At 37.8% G+C, this 17214-nt stretch overlaps 2 protein-coding genes across 2 annotated transcripts in view; one reads left to right on the top strand and one right to left on the bottom strand.

Moving 5' to 3' along the window:
- Window positions 1-3235: 3235 nt before the first annotated feature.
- On the top strand, window positions 3236-9437 carry LOC127935842 (G-protein coupled receptor 55-like). The gene is made up of 2 exons (XM_052534033.1): window positions 3236-3357; window positions 8150-9437. The coding sequence occupies exons 1-2, from the start codon at window positions 3355-3357 to the stop codon at window positions 9029-9031; spliced, it is 885 nt and encodes a 294-aa protein (XP_052389993.1). The 5' UTR covers window positions 3236-3354; the 3' UTR covers window positions 9032-9437.
- A 1953-nt stretch (window positions 9438-11390) lies between these two features.
- The window catches only part of LOC127935818 (semaphorin-6B), a 101339-nt gene continuing 95515 nt past the window's right edge, over window positions 11391-17214 (bottom strand). Inside the window, exon 17 of the mRNA XM_052534012.1 lies at window positions 11391-17182. Within this exon, the coding sequence (XP_052389972.1) occupies window positions 16266-17182 (917 nt within the window). The 3' untranslated portion in view covers window positions 11391-16265. The remainder of the gene's footprint in view (window positions 17183-17214) is intronic.

Here is a 17214-nt window from a genome sequence, read left to right as displayed (position 1 = left end):
ACAGCGCACTTGAGCGGATGTAGGATTCCTAATCAGTATTCAGAGTGAGCAGCGCATGCAGCAGGGCCATGCCAGCACACAGCACACATGGAGATCACCAGACAGTTCTGACAGCACAGAGAGAAAACATTTACAGCATATTAGCAGGAAATTACATCACACATGACCATAAGAGGGTGAACAGAATAACTGAAAGATATAGATAAAGACAAAACAATAGACAGACAGATACAATAGATAGAACAATATATGGAACGACAGATAGAAAGACAGAACAGTAGAACAACAGACAGAATGATGGATGATAGATAGAAAGATAGACAGAATGAACGACAGACAGACCGGATAATAGATAGATAGATAGATAGATAGATAGATAGATAGATAGATAGATAGATAGATAGATAGATAGATAGATAGATAGATAGATAAACCTGTAATTTCTGTTTTTGCTAATGAGTAAACAAGATGAACAGCAGTAAATACTCACAGCTTCATTAGCAAAATCTGTGAATGTAATGTGAGAGCGACTTGAGAAGTCATGATAAAATATGTTTTTCAAAACACTATAAACAGCTTAAAATTAGTGTGCAAGTTCCTCAAAAATTGCAACAAGAGACCAGCAGATTAGATGCAAAAAAAGAAAATACTTTTTTTTTTTTTTGACTAAATGACACACTTTTGTAAAAAGCAACCTGTGGAGGAAGAGTTGGGTCTGAAAAACTCCCTGTGCAGAACTTACTATAAATGCTTATAGCACAAACCCGTTCTGGTCAGAGCTGATGTCTTCATATGTGCCTGGAATCCTTGTAGGATAGCGCCAGTGTTTATTAAAATAAAATAACCATGAATCACAACAGAGAAACAGAAGAATTTGATTTAGTTGTCAGCACAAGAACAAAACAACATCAGAGAGAGAAGAAAACACTACATATTATTAATAATAAAATGGCGAGACAAGAGGATGCTGTTAACAGAAAAGTGCAGGAGGTATTCATTAGCACAATGTGTGTGAATGTTGCTATTGTATAACATCCAAATGTTTGGGGTTGGTTTTTGAAGTAGGTCTCTTATACTTACCAAGAAGCAATTAATTGATCATAAAATGCAGTACTATTGCAAAATATTATTGCAACCAACATAACAGTTTCTATATTATATTTCAGTCCTTTTTTTCTATTTAATATACTGTATATTTAATATATCTGAAAATGTAATTTATTGTGGTGATGCAACGTATATATATATATATATATATATATATAAAGTTACAAAGTGGCTGTGGGGCTGGCAGAGAGAGAGAGAGAGAGAGAGAGAGAGATAAAAGTCTTCCAGCTCAGCAAATAGGGAACTAGAGAAGACAAAATAACAATATTAATTCAAGTAATTATTTAACGATTCTGGCCTGGGCCATTTGTGAAATTCACATAACAATATATGATAAATAAATAAATAAATAAATATTGGTGATTTAGTACCAGGAAAAGTCTAATAATAACAAAAATAAATTAAATGATAAATAAAATAAAATAAAATAAAATAAAATAAAATAAAAGTGAAAAAAACTGGCTTTGGTGGATCAATAAAGTTTATTGTGAGCTGAGTGCAAAATGAACACATAAATGAATGCAAATATAATATAAATGCCTAAAAAAGCAGTACAGTTTGATCAAATATTTTGATTGCTTTGATACATGAAGGTTTATATAGCCTACCTGATTGTCCTTCAGAAGTGTTCAGTTGACCTACTTCAGATGTTCCATCAAAGAAACAAGATGCCATTCAGTACAGACCATTCCAGAAAAAGAGAAATCTTTCGAACCACAAAGACCCCAGACTCTGACCCTGGACTGGGTTGTAATTATTGGCCAGCCACCCCCCCCCCCCAAAAAAAAAGCAATTTTACAATAAAAAGAAAAAACTGTTCTGATTCACTACATTCAGACTAGAATGTGGCACACGAACAAATAAAGAAAGGAAACAGAGTGTGTGAGAGAGACTAGAAAAAAAGAACCAATATACGGTAGGAAAAAAAAGGCACAAAGTTGTATTGTGTTTAAGGTTGACATGATTCAATCAGGCTATAAATGAATCAGCTTTTTAAACGAATCGGTTGCTTCAGCTCACTCATTAAGACAGTCTCTTGCTGACATCTACTGGCGGTTTTAATTCATATTTAAAATAGTAGCTTATTTAATTTTTGCAATCATTTAATATTTCTACTGTACATTAAAATATTATATTTAAACGTAACACTTATGCACAATCCATCTACTGTATGAATTTTGTTGATATAGATTTATGATTGTTAATAGCCAGCATGTCATTTTATTTGATTTAATTTATTAAATAACACCTGACTTAAGAGGACACAGATATGACAATAACTTTTATAATACTAACAAGCCAACATCACATTTCGCCTTTTTTTTTCTTTTTTCTTTTTTTTTAGACCGGCAATGAATGTAATTTATAAACTCGTTCAAATATTTTAATCAAAACAATACATTCAATAACGATAAAACACAATCAGGAAAAATGTGTAATCAATCAAATAAAATCAGTATCAGCTAAATTCATCTTTGCACAACAGAGGTTGCACAGAAAAAAAAGTATCATTTAGGTTTATTTACAGGCATGAATGGCATGAATGGATTTAAATTCATAACATTAATGTTTTGAATATAAAGTTTTGAATTTGGAAATGATTCATAAATTATTTAAATAACTGAATTTATACTTTAAACATGAAATTAAAACTGCCAGTATAGGGTAAGTCAATGTCTTTGTTGGGTTAGTCCATATTTGACCCAAAGTTCGGTTGAAACAACCAAGCATTTTTATAAAGTGCATGTAATTTCAGGTAACACATCTTTACCTATATCAAACTTTCTGTCACTGCATCTGTTAAAATAAGTTATTCTGCAAAACCCAAGGTTAATCCAAGATAATTAATCTAAAGCAATCTGCTTTCACGATCTGTTCTGTGAGGAGCAGAAGCATTGCCATTGGCTGCAGTCTGCAGGTGTTATGGCTGACATTGCACAGCTAACCACAGACAAAAATATCCGTCCACATTTTTTATATATAAACATGCTATGTTACAGTATGTTGTCTAAGTTCACTTTCTGGACTCCATTCCCCCACCATACCAGCCCTGCTCATTGTACCTTCGGATTCAACCCCATTAATGATGTAACATTATTCAGCATCAGCAGAGGAAATACGAAATACGCAGTCATGCAACAGACAGTCTACTCATTTCAGTTCTTAAAAACGCACTTGTCACAGCATCGAGAACAACGGTGCAGCAAGACTCACAGGCTTTTTTGAGAGAAGAACAAGCTATAAATCATGGTGAGTTGTTCTTGTTGTTAACCAGAGAAATGTAAATGGAAGTAAAACTAAATAATTATTCAAGTAGCAGTGAAGCTTGTTTTATTATCAACTTATGCACTTTAAGTGAAAGAGTTTAAATTCAAGGGGTTACAGAAGAGTTTACAGAAGTCATGTTGATTGACTTCACCCTAGTTATTTAAAACATCTAGCTGTAATTATTGTTATAATTCATATTATTTGTCCTTTTAATGCCAAATGTATTTATATAGCACCTTTAGAAACAAAACTAAAGTACAATATTAATAAAATAAAGTGCTAAATAATAGAAAGAGCAAATACTAAAATCATATAACAAATTCTCTACGAGTACTGTACATGATCTGTAATCATACACACTGCACCAGAAATATACTGCCAGTTTTTATCATTAAAAATGTGAGTTCATAACAGATTGTACATTTTACATCTTATGATTTTGTATTTAGAGCTTTAAAGTATACGATTACATGTCTAAAAGGCATTACCTAATAATATAAAACTATTTTATGTCAAAACATTTTATAATAAACAAATATAGCAATGATTATTTTTATTATTCATGACAAACCTATTGCTTGTTAAAGCGTTAATGCTACACTTCCTGTCCTCATCTACTATTTTAAAAATACTGATTAAACCACAGTGAGATTATTTCTGTAACCTACACAAAGTACTGTGGTCTAGGAAGTTTATTAATATTATATTTAAAGCAGCAGTCTGTAACTTCAGGCGCACTAGCGGTTCATAAACAGACTTGCTGCATGCATGCGTCTTGCGGAAGAACATTGATGCCGGAGCTACTTCTCTCTTGCCTTGTCCAAATACCCACACTCGCGGTTCTCTGCACTTGACCAATTATATTACGCTTTTCCTGAATTTCACAAGTGAGGATGAAGAACACAAATGTGTGTCGAACTTTTCTTTCCCTGACGGGACACATTTATAGTGTTGTACAAATGCAAGTGTGTACATAGCTAAATTTACATTTTAAATACTTTAAAATCAACTTCTAAATGTCTGTTTAGTAGTCCCCATAACAGGACATAATTTTAATGTGTGGTGCAGTTTCAAATGTTGTACAAAATAAATATCATCACTACTCATCTTTGCATCAATAAAACTTAAAAGCACTGTTTTTCTACCAAATTAAATGTAATATCTAATTATCATATTCAATATTTAACTTGCATTGGAAAGGCATCCATGACCTCTGGTTAGAGATCTGCAAAAAGTCTCAAGATTTTTTTTCCAGAACATGATGGATGAATAGCACTCCGAGTCTCGAATAGCACTCTGAAGCGGTATTTGAGATAGTGTGGATTCAGTGTGAGTTAAGGGCAGTGCTCTTTGTCGATTTTAGAGTCTCATGTAGCAAGACCTTCAGACTGAAGGTCAGGGCCTGTATTCACAAAACATTTTATCTTACCACTAAGAGTTCTCCTAAATAGCAGTAAAGGTTTTTTGCAATGAGTTTTTTTTCTTAAAACCTATTTACAAAGCTAATGAGACAAATTTTACTAAGCAACAGAGAGAAGTCTTAAACTATAAAGCGGGATTGACCTCTTTGCTATGAATGTCAGCATGCTTCCTAACTATGAACACAGTGATTGGCTGAGAAGACTCTGTCAAAAATGTATTCATAGAAATATTGTGTTGCCACATTCAAATAAAGGTTTTAAAATAAAGATGTTAATTGCCACATTTAATTAAGATGCCGGCTAAGTGTCACTAATTAAACAAGTATGCTTTATATTCAGCTTATTTTCAGCCTCTATGTATGCTTCTCATAAACCATTAGTCAATATGCATTAGGGCTGCCCTCAACCAAAGATTTTTCTGGTCGACTAGAAGTTGTTCATTTTAAGCATTAGTCGACTAATAGTTGCACTTTTATTAATAAACCATAAATCATAATAATAAACCTTAATAACTGTGGCGAGTGGGGCGGGGCCGAGAGGCGTGGGAACGAGGAGTGGGGCCAGGTGTAGTGATTGGAGATGAGCTACACCTGCGCCCCACCGCCAGTATCGAGTCCCACGTAGGAGATGGAAGGATATAAAACTGGAGTGACGACCGTGAAGGACGAGAGAGGACCAGGCCTGGGACATTATTTTAATGTGTGTGCTTTTTTATTTATGCGCACCAGTCGGCCGTGAGGGGCTGGTGCGCCGTTTTGTATTTATTTTTGAATATTAAAATGAGTTTTGATTGTGCGCCGGTTCCCGCCTCCTTCTTCCCGATGAATATGGAGATTTGCATATCGTTACAGTGGTGCCGAAGCCCGGGAGAAGGAGGGACGTGCTGCTGAAGATCCCTCGCCGCTGTGGTGAATCCGCGGTGCCCTCGAGCTGGCGAGGTATGTGCCGCCAGGGACGCTCGAGGCGGTGGGCTGGAGCGAGTTGCCGGGGACGGGCGAGCTCGCTGCCGACCGCCCACGATATGGAGGGGCGGCTGCCGTCCGTGAGGGAGCGGAGGAGTCGGCGCCGTTTGCCAGGGGGCCGGAGCCTGCCGCCTCCGTGAAGGAATCCGGAGGGGCAGGGAACGGGGGACTCCTGCCGGCTGCCCAAAACCGGAGGAGCCGTCGCCGTCCATCGGGCGGCGGAGGAGTGTCGCGCCGTCCGCCGAGGGCCGTCCAGTGCCACCGCCAGGCACCGCGGAGGAGATCACCCAGCTGGTGGAGGGCCGAGCAGCAGTGCGTCTGGGAACCGGATTTTTTTTTTTTTCCTCTCTCCCCTCTCTCGTCCTTGTCGCTCCTCCTTCCATCTCCTTTTCTCTCGCCTCGTCTGTCCTACCCCCAGGTTCCTGCAGGTCCCCGTGAGCGGTCCCCCCCGGAGGGAAGGGGGGGGGGGGGGGGAGTAGAGCGCAGTCTCGAGGGTACCCCCCGGCCTGCGAGGGGCGATGGGGGTATGTGGCGAGTGGGGCGGGGCCGAGAGGCGTGGGAACGAGGAGTGAGGCCAGGTGTAGTGATTGGAGATGAGCTACACCTGCGCCCCACCGCCGGTTTTGAGTCCCACGTAGGAGATGGAAGGATATAAAACTGGAGTGACGACCGTGATGGACGAGAGAGGACCAGGCCTGGGACATTATTTTATGTTTGCTTTTTATTTATGCGCACCAGTCGTCCGTGAGGGGCTGGTGCGCCGTTTTGTATTTACTTTTGAATATTAAAATGAGTTTTGATTGTGCGCCGGTTCCCGCCTCCTTCTTCCCGATGAATATGGAGATTTGCATATCGTTACAATAACAAGTTAATATATGAATTAAATAATAATAAGCCTATAAAGCACTCAAAGCACACATAAAAAGGCTTGCCAGAGTACACCAGCAAATATAATAACTATGAATTTGTTAGGGAAAAATAGAATGTACACTGCATTAACATTTTACTTTATTGTAACGTAATTATTGTTAGACTAGTGCTTTCTGTTTTCGGTTTAACAGAGGAAGTTGGCAAAGCTGACTCGTCATCTCTGCAGTAGTGATGCACCTGCATGTTTCATACGGATTAGCTACATAATGTGAGAATATTTGTTTTCTGTTTGAATTGGTTCATTTAAAAGCTTCACTCTCTAAAGATATATTTTTAATGTCTGTAATAAGACAAGCATCCACAGAGTTTCGAAGTGACGTGCTCAAGTTCACAGAGTCCAAGACGACAGAAAGCACATTGTTTGCTTTATTTTACAAAAGCGCAACACTTTGTTGCTATTATGAGTGGACACAAATAAACTTAGATTCTTTACAGATACAAAAGATACATTACTCTTATCTGTATGACCAAAAATGAAAAAAATATTTTAAGAGCAAATGTTCGAAGAATGTTAGGTGAGCATATGGATGTCCTTCCCAATGTGCTATATTATCACATAGACCAGTCGTTAACGATTTGTCCGTCATGAACTGCATGATTCCGCCACTTCATGTGGAATTCATTTTTTTCTCCAACAAATACAATTTTGGCAGTAAGCAAACAGACTTTTAACAGAATAATCATGGCAGATAGTAAGACGTACAAAAATAAAAGAAAACCAAACTGGACGCGAAAACAGCTTTATATCAAGGATCAAACATTTGGAGTTGGCATAACCTCCAAACCAAACCAATTAGATTATTATTTATTTTTTTCTAAAATGTTCATATTCCGAGGTAGATTGCTGGCAACAGCCATTTTAGGATATTTCAGATTTGGTCTTAGAAACTTCTGAGGCTGAGACTACCGTTTTTAAGACCTGACACAGTCTTGCGCACTTACTTCCTGTCGCGCACACCGCTCTCAAGTGGCCAAGTGTGGGTTTTTGGAGAAGGCATGTGTTTATGTCTATGACGAATCACGCAGATACCAGTCTACTCCGCAGCGGTTCCACCAGAACCACTCTGTTTAATAATATGATGAAATAAAACCCACTTCTAATTTCATAAGAAACTGACTTCATACATCCACCAAAAACAGCTAAGAGATACTAACCAAATTAGTTCTGAGAAAACATACTGCAGCATTTGTTTGACACTTGCTTTGAGATCTTATCTAATTCAAAAATACGCAAAAATAATTACCAAAAAGTGAAGTTAGTGTAGGAAAATAGGCTACCCTACAGCATTTAAGCTTGTGCATTTGAATATTTTGATGTATTGATGACATTCAGATATTTTCAGTGCAGTCAGACTGTGCAAACATTGTTGTGATGTCTTTAAAATCATGAAACTTCTGCAAGCAGCTTCCTTACTTAATTAACCACTAAGCCTTTGCACAATCACGTTGGCTCTCTTTTAGGTTGTGCATAACTGCAGTGTGGCGTTGAATCACACAGAACCAGCGTTGAAACGGTTTGAATGTGTGGCCTACATAATTGTCTTCATAGTGGGCCTTTCCTTCAACATCATGGCTCTGTGTATCTTCTGTCGCCTCAAGCGCTGGTCCGACATGCATATCTACATGTTCAACCTACTGGCTGCCGATTTCCTGGCCATTATTTTCCTACCTTTCAGAATATGGGAAGCCTTTGAAAAAATAGAACTGAGTGGACTGTGTACATTCCTGCTGTGCGCTCAATTCTCCAACATGTACAGCAGCATCTTCACCATTACAGCCATCAGCTTTCACCGATTTATAGCCGTCAGGTTTCCATTTCTGATCAAAGCACTGGCCTCCAAAAGTAAGACGATTGCCATTACAAAGTGCATCTTCATCTGGGTAATCATAATCGTGATCTGTGTTATTATCCTGGAAGAACTTACCACAGACAAATTAGAGACCTGCTTTGAACGAGAAATGTCAAAAAAGCTCCAAACCCACTCTATCTTACTTTTAGAGATTTTAGGGTATCTTATTCCAGTGCTCACTGTCATATTTTGCTCCTCACGAACCATCTACATCCTGGTCAGATCCCTTGGGAATGTCCAAGGCAGGGATAGAGTGGAAAGGAAAACGATTACTGCAGTTATCACCGCGAACATGTTCACATTCATATTTTGCTTCACGCCTATTCACATTGGTCTTTTGTTGCAGTATTTTTTAGATTATTCATGCAAACACTTTGTGCATGTGTTTTTTGATGTTGCCACATTCATTGCTATTACCAACTGCTGTCTGGATTCCATTGGTTATTACTTTCTGCTGAGAAGAGTTCATAAAATAAACAAGAGATCCAGTTGAATGTTAAATGTTAGCTTAAATATAGTCTACTGATCTAGATTAGATTGAGGCAAGTCCCGGTGAGAAACACAATGAATGTAAAGGCTGGTCTACATCAGACTGTCTACCCTTACAAAACATTAGTCTTACCATGGTTGCCAGATTTACAACTATCATGATGAAAATAAAATGTATCATGGCAGGCCTATTATATATTATGTATTTAAGTGCAATGGTATCACCACAGTATGTTCCTTATTTTGACTGTTAGTTTCAGAGAGAGAGAGAGAGAGAGAGAAAGTGAGAGAGAAATGTTGTTTTTATATATTTTAGCAATTTAATAAAATGTCTAAATAATTATCCTCTGTACTTATTTATTTGTGCCCATAATTATTTTCATGATGAAGAGAATACATCAATTTAGAAATATTTATTATAATTTTTATTGTTATTAAAATGATTATAGTATATATTATATGATATCATATTATATTAAATTTATTAACACTCAGCAAATTATTTTATCCAAAGTTATTTTGATCGCATCCAGTTTTTCACATGAGCAAAATCACACACACACACACACACACACACACACACACACACACACACACACACACACACACACACACACACACACACACACACACACACACACACGCACACGCACACGCACACACACACACACATGATTTATGATTGATTTCATTATCATATGCATTATTATTATATATTATTATATGATGTAGTATAAATAATCAATTAATAAAAATACATATATTTATTTACTTTCATACATTTTATTTTTATTTTGGATTTATGATTATTTCATAATTTCATAATTGTATTTATTAAATAGAAAATGTTTATTCTGTTAAAATATATTTATACCATGAATATAGTACACATGTATCAATAATAAAACAAACAAATAAATAAACAAAACATTATTTGTAATGTATTAACATCTGTATTTTTGCAGGATTAGTTCTCTTGTCATAATCAGCAAGTGGTTTGCACGAGGTGTCATGAAAGGCTAAGCCGCCCTCTGGTGGTCATCTAGTGTATTTGTCACATGCGTTGTCACTGCAGTCAGGTGCACGTAAACACATTTGGCACGTGACAGTACGTATAGCGACCTTATTATCACATGAACCGAAAATTGGCCCAGTGTTAAATACCTCATAGACAGTGGGCTACTAAAAACCTCTACTATACTGTCATGTTGTTTTGAAATGTTACCATAATAATACAATGTTATTTGTACCTTAATCAAAGTAAAATATCAAAACTCCACATTAGCCTACTATTTTAGGCAGCTCAGTCGTTTTTGTGACAGCTTTAGATCTGTCTGTTTAGTCATGTTGAGAGAAAATGTGGCAGTCTGTTTTGATGCTTTTCCCATTTTATTATAATTGCGGTAGGCCTAACAGATGATGGATTGAGTAATTATATATATAAAAAACAGCACATAAGATTGTACACACAATATAAAGTTTATGGTACAAACTGTTACACCTTTGACTTATTTTAACCCATTAAAAAGCAAAGGACATGAATGAGTCAAATTAAACTGCACTGATACTAAATGCCTGATGTAATTGATATGTTGATGTGTCTAATTAACTTCCAAGTAATGATCCTTTAAAACAACATCTCTTTAGTCTTCAGCTCACACAGATGTTGCTATGGTGACATGGATCTCTACAGCAACAGAGAGATGCTGTGTGAAAATTCAATGTGCGTTCAGTGAAACGTCATCTACTGGAGAGGGACGTGCAAATGAAGGAAACAACAACCTTCCTAATTGATGATCATGTATATATTAATTAGCTAGATATTGTATGCTCTAGTCATGCTCAGACTTTTTTTTTTAATAACAACAGGATAGCTAACTAACAGTTAAAGGTAGCCAGTAACAGTGAGGGACTGAGAGATTGTTTACAGTATATAATAATGTAAACAATTATAAGTTTGATACCAAATTTGATCTTTTTATTAGAAGAATGTAATAAGACAAACCAATTAAAACCACGAAGCATCACTGAATGCAGTCAAATAAATATATAATACTCATGTTTGTGCTGTTGTTTTCCTTCCAAAATGATGTCACTTCCTGGAGGATGATGCCACCGAGGAATGAAAACAACATCCCAAAACTTGTTTTGTTGGAAAATAAACATTACTTAATAAATAAACTGTTTTTATTTAGAAATACATTGAGACAAGTCAAAAATGGCAACATCTACTCAAACCAAAGTAGTGCAGTTATTAAAAAATTGCTCCGATGTTTAATTAATTTTGTGAAACTGGATGTATAACAATTTAAATACTATGATGCATCTATAATCAAACAAGTACCATGGTGCCACCACTGTATGTTACTTTTGGGGGGGAAAAATACATTTATTTTTATATGCAATATTTTGAATTTCAATAATTTTCAATATGGTTTGATTTAGAAATACATTGAGACTTGACAAAACTTCACTCCCACATTCAATTAATTGTGATTTTTTTGAAAAATTAAAACAAACTAATATGATTTACATCTTTTAAAATTGTGAATTAAATATCGTTATACTAAGTTTAGGAGTTAACCTATATGGGTTAAAAAAATCTGTTTTATAATTAACAATACAATGTCTGGGGCAAGTGGCACCTATATAACTCTTTATAGTGATCCTTACTGCAGACTTACTGTCTTTCATTTAGATGACACATTTAACAGAGACATAGATCAAACAATCAAATGTGTTTATTAGAATGATAAAATCTCCATGTTGATTTACGTTTGAAAATAATTGTGCGCTCCAATACAGAGTCGTGTGTGTATTCTCATGTGTGTATGTGTGTGTACTTCTATACATGTGAGATTATATAAAAACCAACAAACGATCAAAACAGTTTTCACTGGATACCACCCCTGGACTTCTATACACAGGGACATTACATCATCGCCAGTGGACGGGTGGAAATCAGGATTAGAGCTATGTACAGAGCAGCGGAGTCTAGGTAAACAACTCAACATAACACGGATTCAGTCTTACACACAGCCCTTCGTGTTGAAGGCAAATCTGTGTCACCACCAACCACATCCACTTACAAAATGCCAGTTATCAAGAGATCAAGAATCCTGCTTCAAGTCTGTGGCAAACAATAAATGTGATCAAAAAAGCGAATGAAGCATTGTGGAAAAAGTCAAACACACATTATTGGCCTTGATTATTGTTCTTGTTGTAGGATAATCAAAGATAAAGAGACTCAGTTATGACAGCAAGTGGATACAGGAAAAAAATGGTTTTCAATACATTCAAAATACATTCAACATTTCCCTTCGACAATAATAGACCAGAATTAACACAGATGGCAATGTGTGAAAAAGTCAATGTCACTCAATATCACTTTGAGTAAAGTCATAAAAACAAACCAGAAATCATCCACACAAAAGGAAAATATCATGAAGTGTAAAATCATTGACTTTTAAAGCCATTTTAATTTACACCAAGAGACTTCCTGCAAGAAATAAAATTCGCTTTAGGCACTGAATTTTCAAGTTAATGTGTGGACACTTGTGTCTTTTCATTAAAGGCAGTTTGTGTGTGTTTCTTGGTTTTTTTGAAGAAATAATCACTAATTATATTGGGACCTAGACTTAACGTTTTCTCAAGAAAAAACAAGCAGTGTTTTTTCCAGGGAAAACACACTTCAACAATACTAGCATGTTACTGTGATTGCTTACTAGCTCAAGTCTAAAGTTTCTCATTCAAGAGAAAAAAAAATGTTTCATCATCCGCCAGGTAAAAAAACTCAAGTCTGATCACTCAGTAAGCACACCTCAGTTAGCAGCTCAATTTGAGGTATCGATAGCACAAATAGCGTGCGACAAGTAACACTTTGAAGAAACACTTGTTTTGGAATCCTCGTAGCCTATTAGCAAACCTAGCGATTGCATTTTCTGTTGGCAAACACTTATGAAGATGGATATGGCACAGTTTATTTTAAAGATTGTAAATCTGAACACTTGAAAACTTTGAAATGTTTGTTGAAAGTACATGATATCTTCCTGACGTGCTCCTTTCTCTACATGTGGTTAGCACATTAGCATATAGCGCATGTCCTGCATTTGATTACATGCTTTGGTGTCCATGACCTACAGGTAAGTAGTTATATCCTTGCATTTCCTGCCAGGATCTATTACCTGTGCTCAGGATCCTATTTCCTGCCTGGTGTATCTTCAAAGCTGAAGAGAGGAGATCTAAATACATACACACAGTAATTTAAACACATAAACACACACACATAGCGCAGTCAACCATGACTCTCTTTTCAGCTGGATTTATGAGTTAATCAATGTTCAACCGACCGTAGCACACAACTGCAGGAGTGTGTGTGTGTTTTCTGAGAGCATCAGCAATAGTGTGTTCGTGCTGTCTAGGATAGAGGAGTATGTTTAAGTGATGTGTGTGTAGCATGTGCTTTTAATTAGAGACATCTTGCAGGTGCATGAGAGCCATTATTAAGTGCATTCCAGTGTACTCAAGTGTGTGTGGCAACTCATCTAATCAGACATCTGCTTTCAATATCTCACAGACTGATGCTCTCAGACATTTAATAACAATGCCAGCCTATGTGGAGAGGAACACATGTGTGTGGGTCTTGCAGAAAGTGGAAGCTGGTGAAGAGGCTATTTTCCAAACCCTAGAGAGTCAACCTGCGGTCTGCTGTCATTTTAAGGCAGATTACAGAACTTTTGACTGTTTTGAAATAATCTTTTAGGACAACAACTCCATTAACAGGCCCCTAAGGAGAGACATAAAAGAAATTTGATTTGCTTGTTTCCTTAAAATAAAGTTAATTCCACTAGTCTGACAATATCATGTTACTCAACTATCTTTAATAAAATCAAAAATAGTCCCTTTTACATTTCTTAATTTGAAATAAGATGGAACTATTTTCTGTTGGTTACAGACTGTTAGATGCCATTAAGAGTATTGTTTATTCATAAATTGATTGTTTAAAATTCACATTTCAATGTCAGAGGTTTAATTCCCATGGAATGCATGAATTTATCAAATGTATACCTTAATTGCAATTTAAGTCACTTTGGATAAAAGCATCTGCCAAATGCATAAATGTAAACTCTGTCTCCATCTTGAATTAAACTGCTTTAACATTTCCTGGCTAGGTAGGCAGCTGACTAGAGTTTGGAACAGAGCCAGCAGGTGTTTCTCTGTACATTTCATTATGAAACTCTTTTAGATTTTTAATGCCTTTAGGTTTCTCTTTGTCAGTTTTCCAGATACATGACTGGAAACATGCAATCTATGATCTCTGTTGATGATGAAGAACTTCCAAACGACTTCCATGATTAAAAACCAATGCAAATAGATACATAAAGAAGGGCAAATGTATTATGATGTATATGACAAGCAAAATAATTGGTTACTTCACAGACAAACACGCACCCAATAACATAACTGGCCTGAAGTCACATGACATCGCTTGACTTTGTAGTCCTTGTAGTTCTTGGATTGTGATTCCTCTTCTCTGGGTTTCCATTACTGTTTGCTCTCCTTCAGAGTCCAGGAGAAACAAAAGATGAAATGGCATCTTCAAGAAAAAGAGTCCAACGGTCCTCAAGACAGATTCTGTCTTACTCTGTCTCTAATTGTGTTTTTTATTTATTTTTTTAGAAAATGGCGGGTATATTTACCTCAGTTCACTGCTCCATGTAACATTTTACATATTGTGTAAAAATTCACTGTACAAAAAGGAAGAAACAAAACAAAAAGACAAAAAAGACCAGGAATCCAGCATGTTCTGCAGTTCTCAATGTTTCGTTTCTCTGATAAAACTCACAAAGCTACACAGAAATTCATGTGGCTTGGGCCATGAAACTCATCTGACCAAAGTTTTCTCTCTCTCAGACTCCGTAAAGTCTGAATTCGGGGCTGAGGTAATACTGAGGGAAAGGCCTCAGCTCACTCGACAGAGATACAAAGTCAAAAACACAAAAGATTTCAGAGCATACAACAGAAAAATCTTGTGTTTTCTATTCATACATTTTTGGTCAAAGTAATCCATCAAAGCAAATGGTGTACTGCTAATCTTACAAAGCGAATTATGATACGAGGCCCCGCCCACATATAGTGATGTCACACACAAGTGTTTATTCATGGAAAAAGTATTACTGATGGAGACAGACAGTGTTGTTATTTGGGGTAATATGGCCCTCTCTATAATTTGGTTATCTTTATTTTCCCATTTTATATGCTAAAATAGGTTCAATTCATCTTTCTATGAACTAGTGTTGTACTACTTGAGCATGGACTCAGACTTGAATGAGCTGGTCTTGAATAAGTCAAAGAAATATGCTCTTTGGACTTGAACTTTAGACAGAATTCAGTCTGAGTCTGATCTTGTCCAGATCTGAGTACTACAACACTGCTATGTTATGAAGATAATGTGAATTTGATGGGCTACAAGAAGTTATAATAGTTTGAACCAATCAGTAATCACTGAGAGAAGCAATTCTTTAGTAAACGTTCTAATATGAAGTTTTTCGTCCAAATCTTTCCTTCTGACCAGTTGACCTGTCCAAATATACTGTACTCCTACAGCATTTACACTGATGCACCTCTTGTGATCTTGTTCGCCAGTAATCACAGCACTTTGTTTCGAATCTGGTGTCGACCATTACTCCAAGGAACTGTTGGGTTCTTTGTCTTATATGGAGTGAACAACTGTCCCATTTCCCAAATGAAATGCTGTCGTTATATCAAACTTACAAATCTGCTGAAAGGGGAACCTGCTAAAGAGTGGCTACGTCTGAACAGATTCAGGGATGGGTAGTCTTCAGGATGGCCATGGTTCTTTCCTCCATCTGATAAAAGTGCAATAAAGTTTGGTAAGCCGCACTCATAGTCAGTCTGCAAGAACCAGAGCTACAGGGAAAAGAACATCTCTGTCTACACATTTGTGTGATTGTGAGTGATAAATAGAGAGAAGGAAGAGGTGTTTCTAGCTGGAATGGCTGCTTTTCTCATAGTCAGTGAGGTCCATTTTAGCTTGTCCTCATGCAAGCAGTTCCAGACAAATGAGTAAAAGGATGACAAGCAGGTGAGAAAAGAAACAGAGAGAGAGATACAGAGAGCTGCTGTGATTGGCCAGGTTGCGCTCTGCAGTCCACATGAGGTTTCAGCCGCTCATGTTTCAACAATTTCCCGCTTCTCTCATCCTTGGTCCTCCCTGCTCACTGGCCTGCCGGTGTCCGTTCGCTCCCTCCCTTCCCAAGCAGGTGGCTGAAGTCCGCCAGGTCGATGAGCCCCCGGGACCCGTGGAGCACAGAACGAGTCAGTCCTGCAGGATGCTGTGGGGTTGGGGTGTAGTGGTGGCCCGTTGGAGGTATGCCATGACTGCTGAAGATGTAGCCTTCATGGGTCCAGCGAAGAGGCTCTCCGCTGTACTCTATCTGGGTACTGGGGGCCGACACCACTCTCCGCCGGTCAGGGGAGTCTTGGGGAGTCATGGGGTAGTTGTATTCGCCTGCCGACTTGCGAAGAAGAGTGCCTGAGCGTATTCCATGATCCCGGTACTTGGACAGAGAGACATAGCGTTGGCGGTCGATCCCGGTCTCAATGGCTTCCTCGTGACGTCGACCGGTTCCTTGCAAGAGTTTAGAGCTGAGAAACAATGTGGACGGTGGAGGTGGACACTGGGTACCGACCGAGCTCAAGTAGGTCTGACTCTGGTCCCAGCTGGATCCGGAATCGGACAGCCGTAGCCCACGTTTCTGCTGCAGAGGAGTTTGCTCGGGTGTGGGAAGTAGACCTGGATCCAAGTCGCCTGCTTTGACCCAACCATTGGGCATGACGAAGAGTGTCTCTCCCTGTGAGCATGGCCGATCTGTGCCGCTGTGCCGGGATACGCTCATCACAGAGCCACTTCTGCTTTGTCCCATCATGCAACGCTCCTTCTCGCTCTTCCGCTGACTACTGGACGAAGGAGTGTTGGTGTGCGAATGGTGTCGGTGTTTTTGGCCCATTATCCAGCACACTGCCAGGCCTGAGAGCGCTGCCCCGGTGGAGAATGCAGAGACTGCAGCAACAACCAACAGGTTCAAGGTAACAAGACTTTCAGGCTCATCCATAAAACTCTCATGCAACAGACCTGTGAGAAAGAGAGAAAAATATGATACAATA

This window comes from Carassius gibelio, chromosome A2 (assembly GCF_023724105.1).
Source record: "Carassius gibelio isolate Cgi1373 ecotype wild population from Czech Republic chromosome A2, carGib1.2-hapl.c, whole genome shotgun sequence".
NCBI lineage: Eukaryota > Metazoa > Chordata > Actinopteri > Cypriniformes > Cyprinidae > Carassius > Carassius gibelio.
Note: the sequence above shows the minus strand (reverse complement) of the source record. Positions and strands in the feature narration are given on the sequence as shown.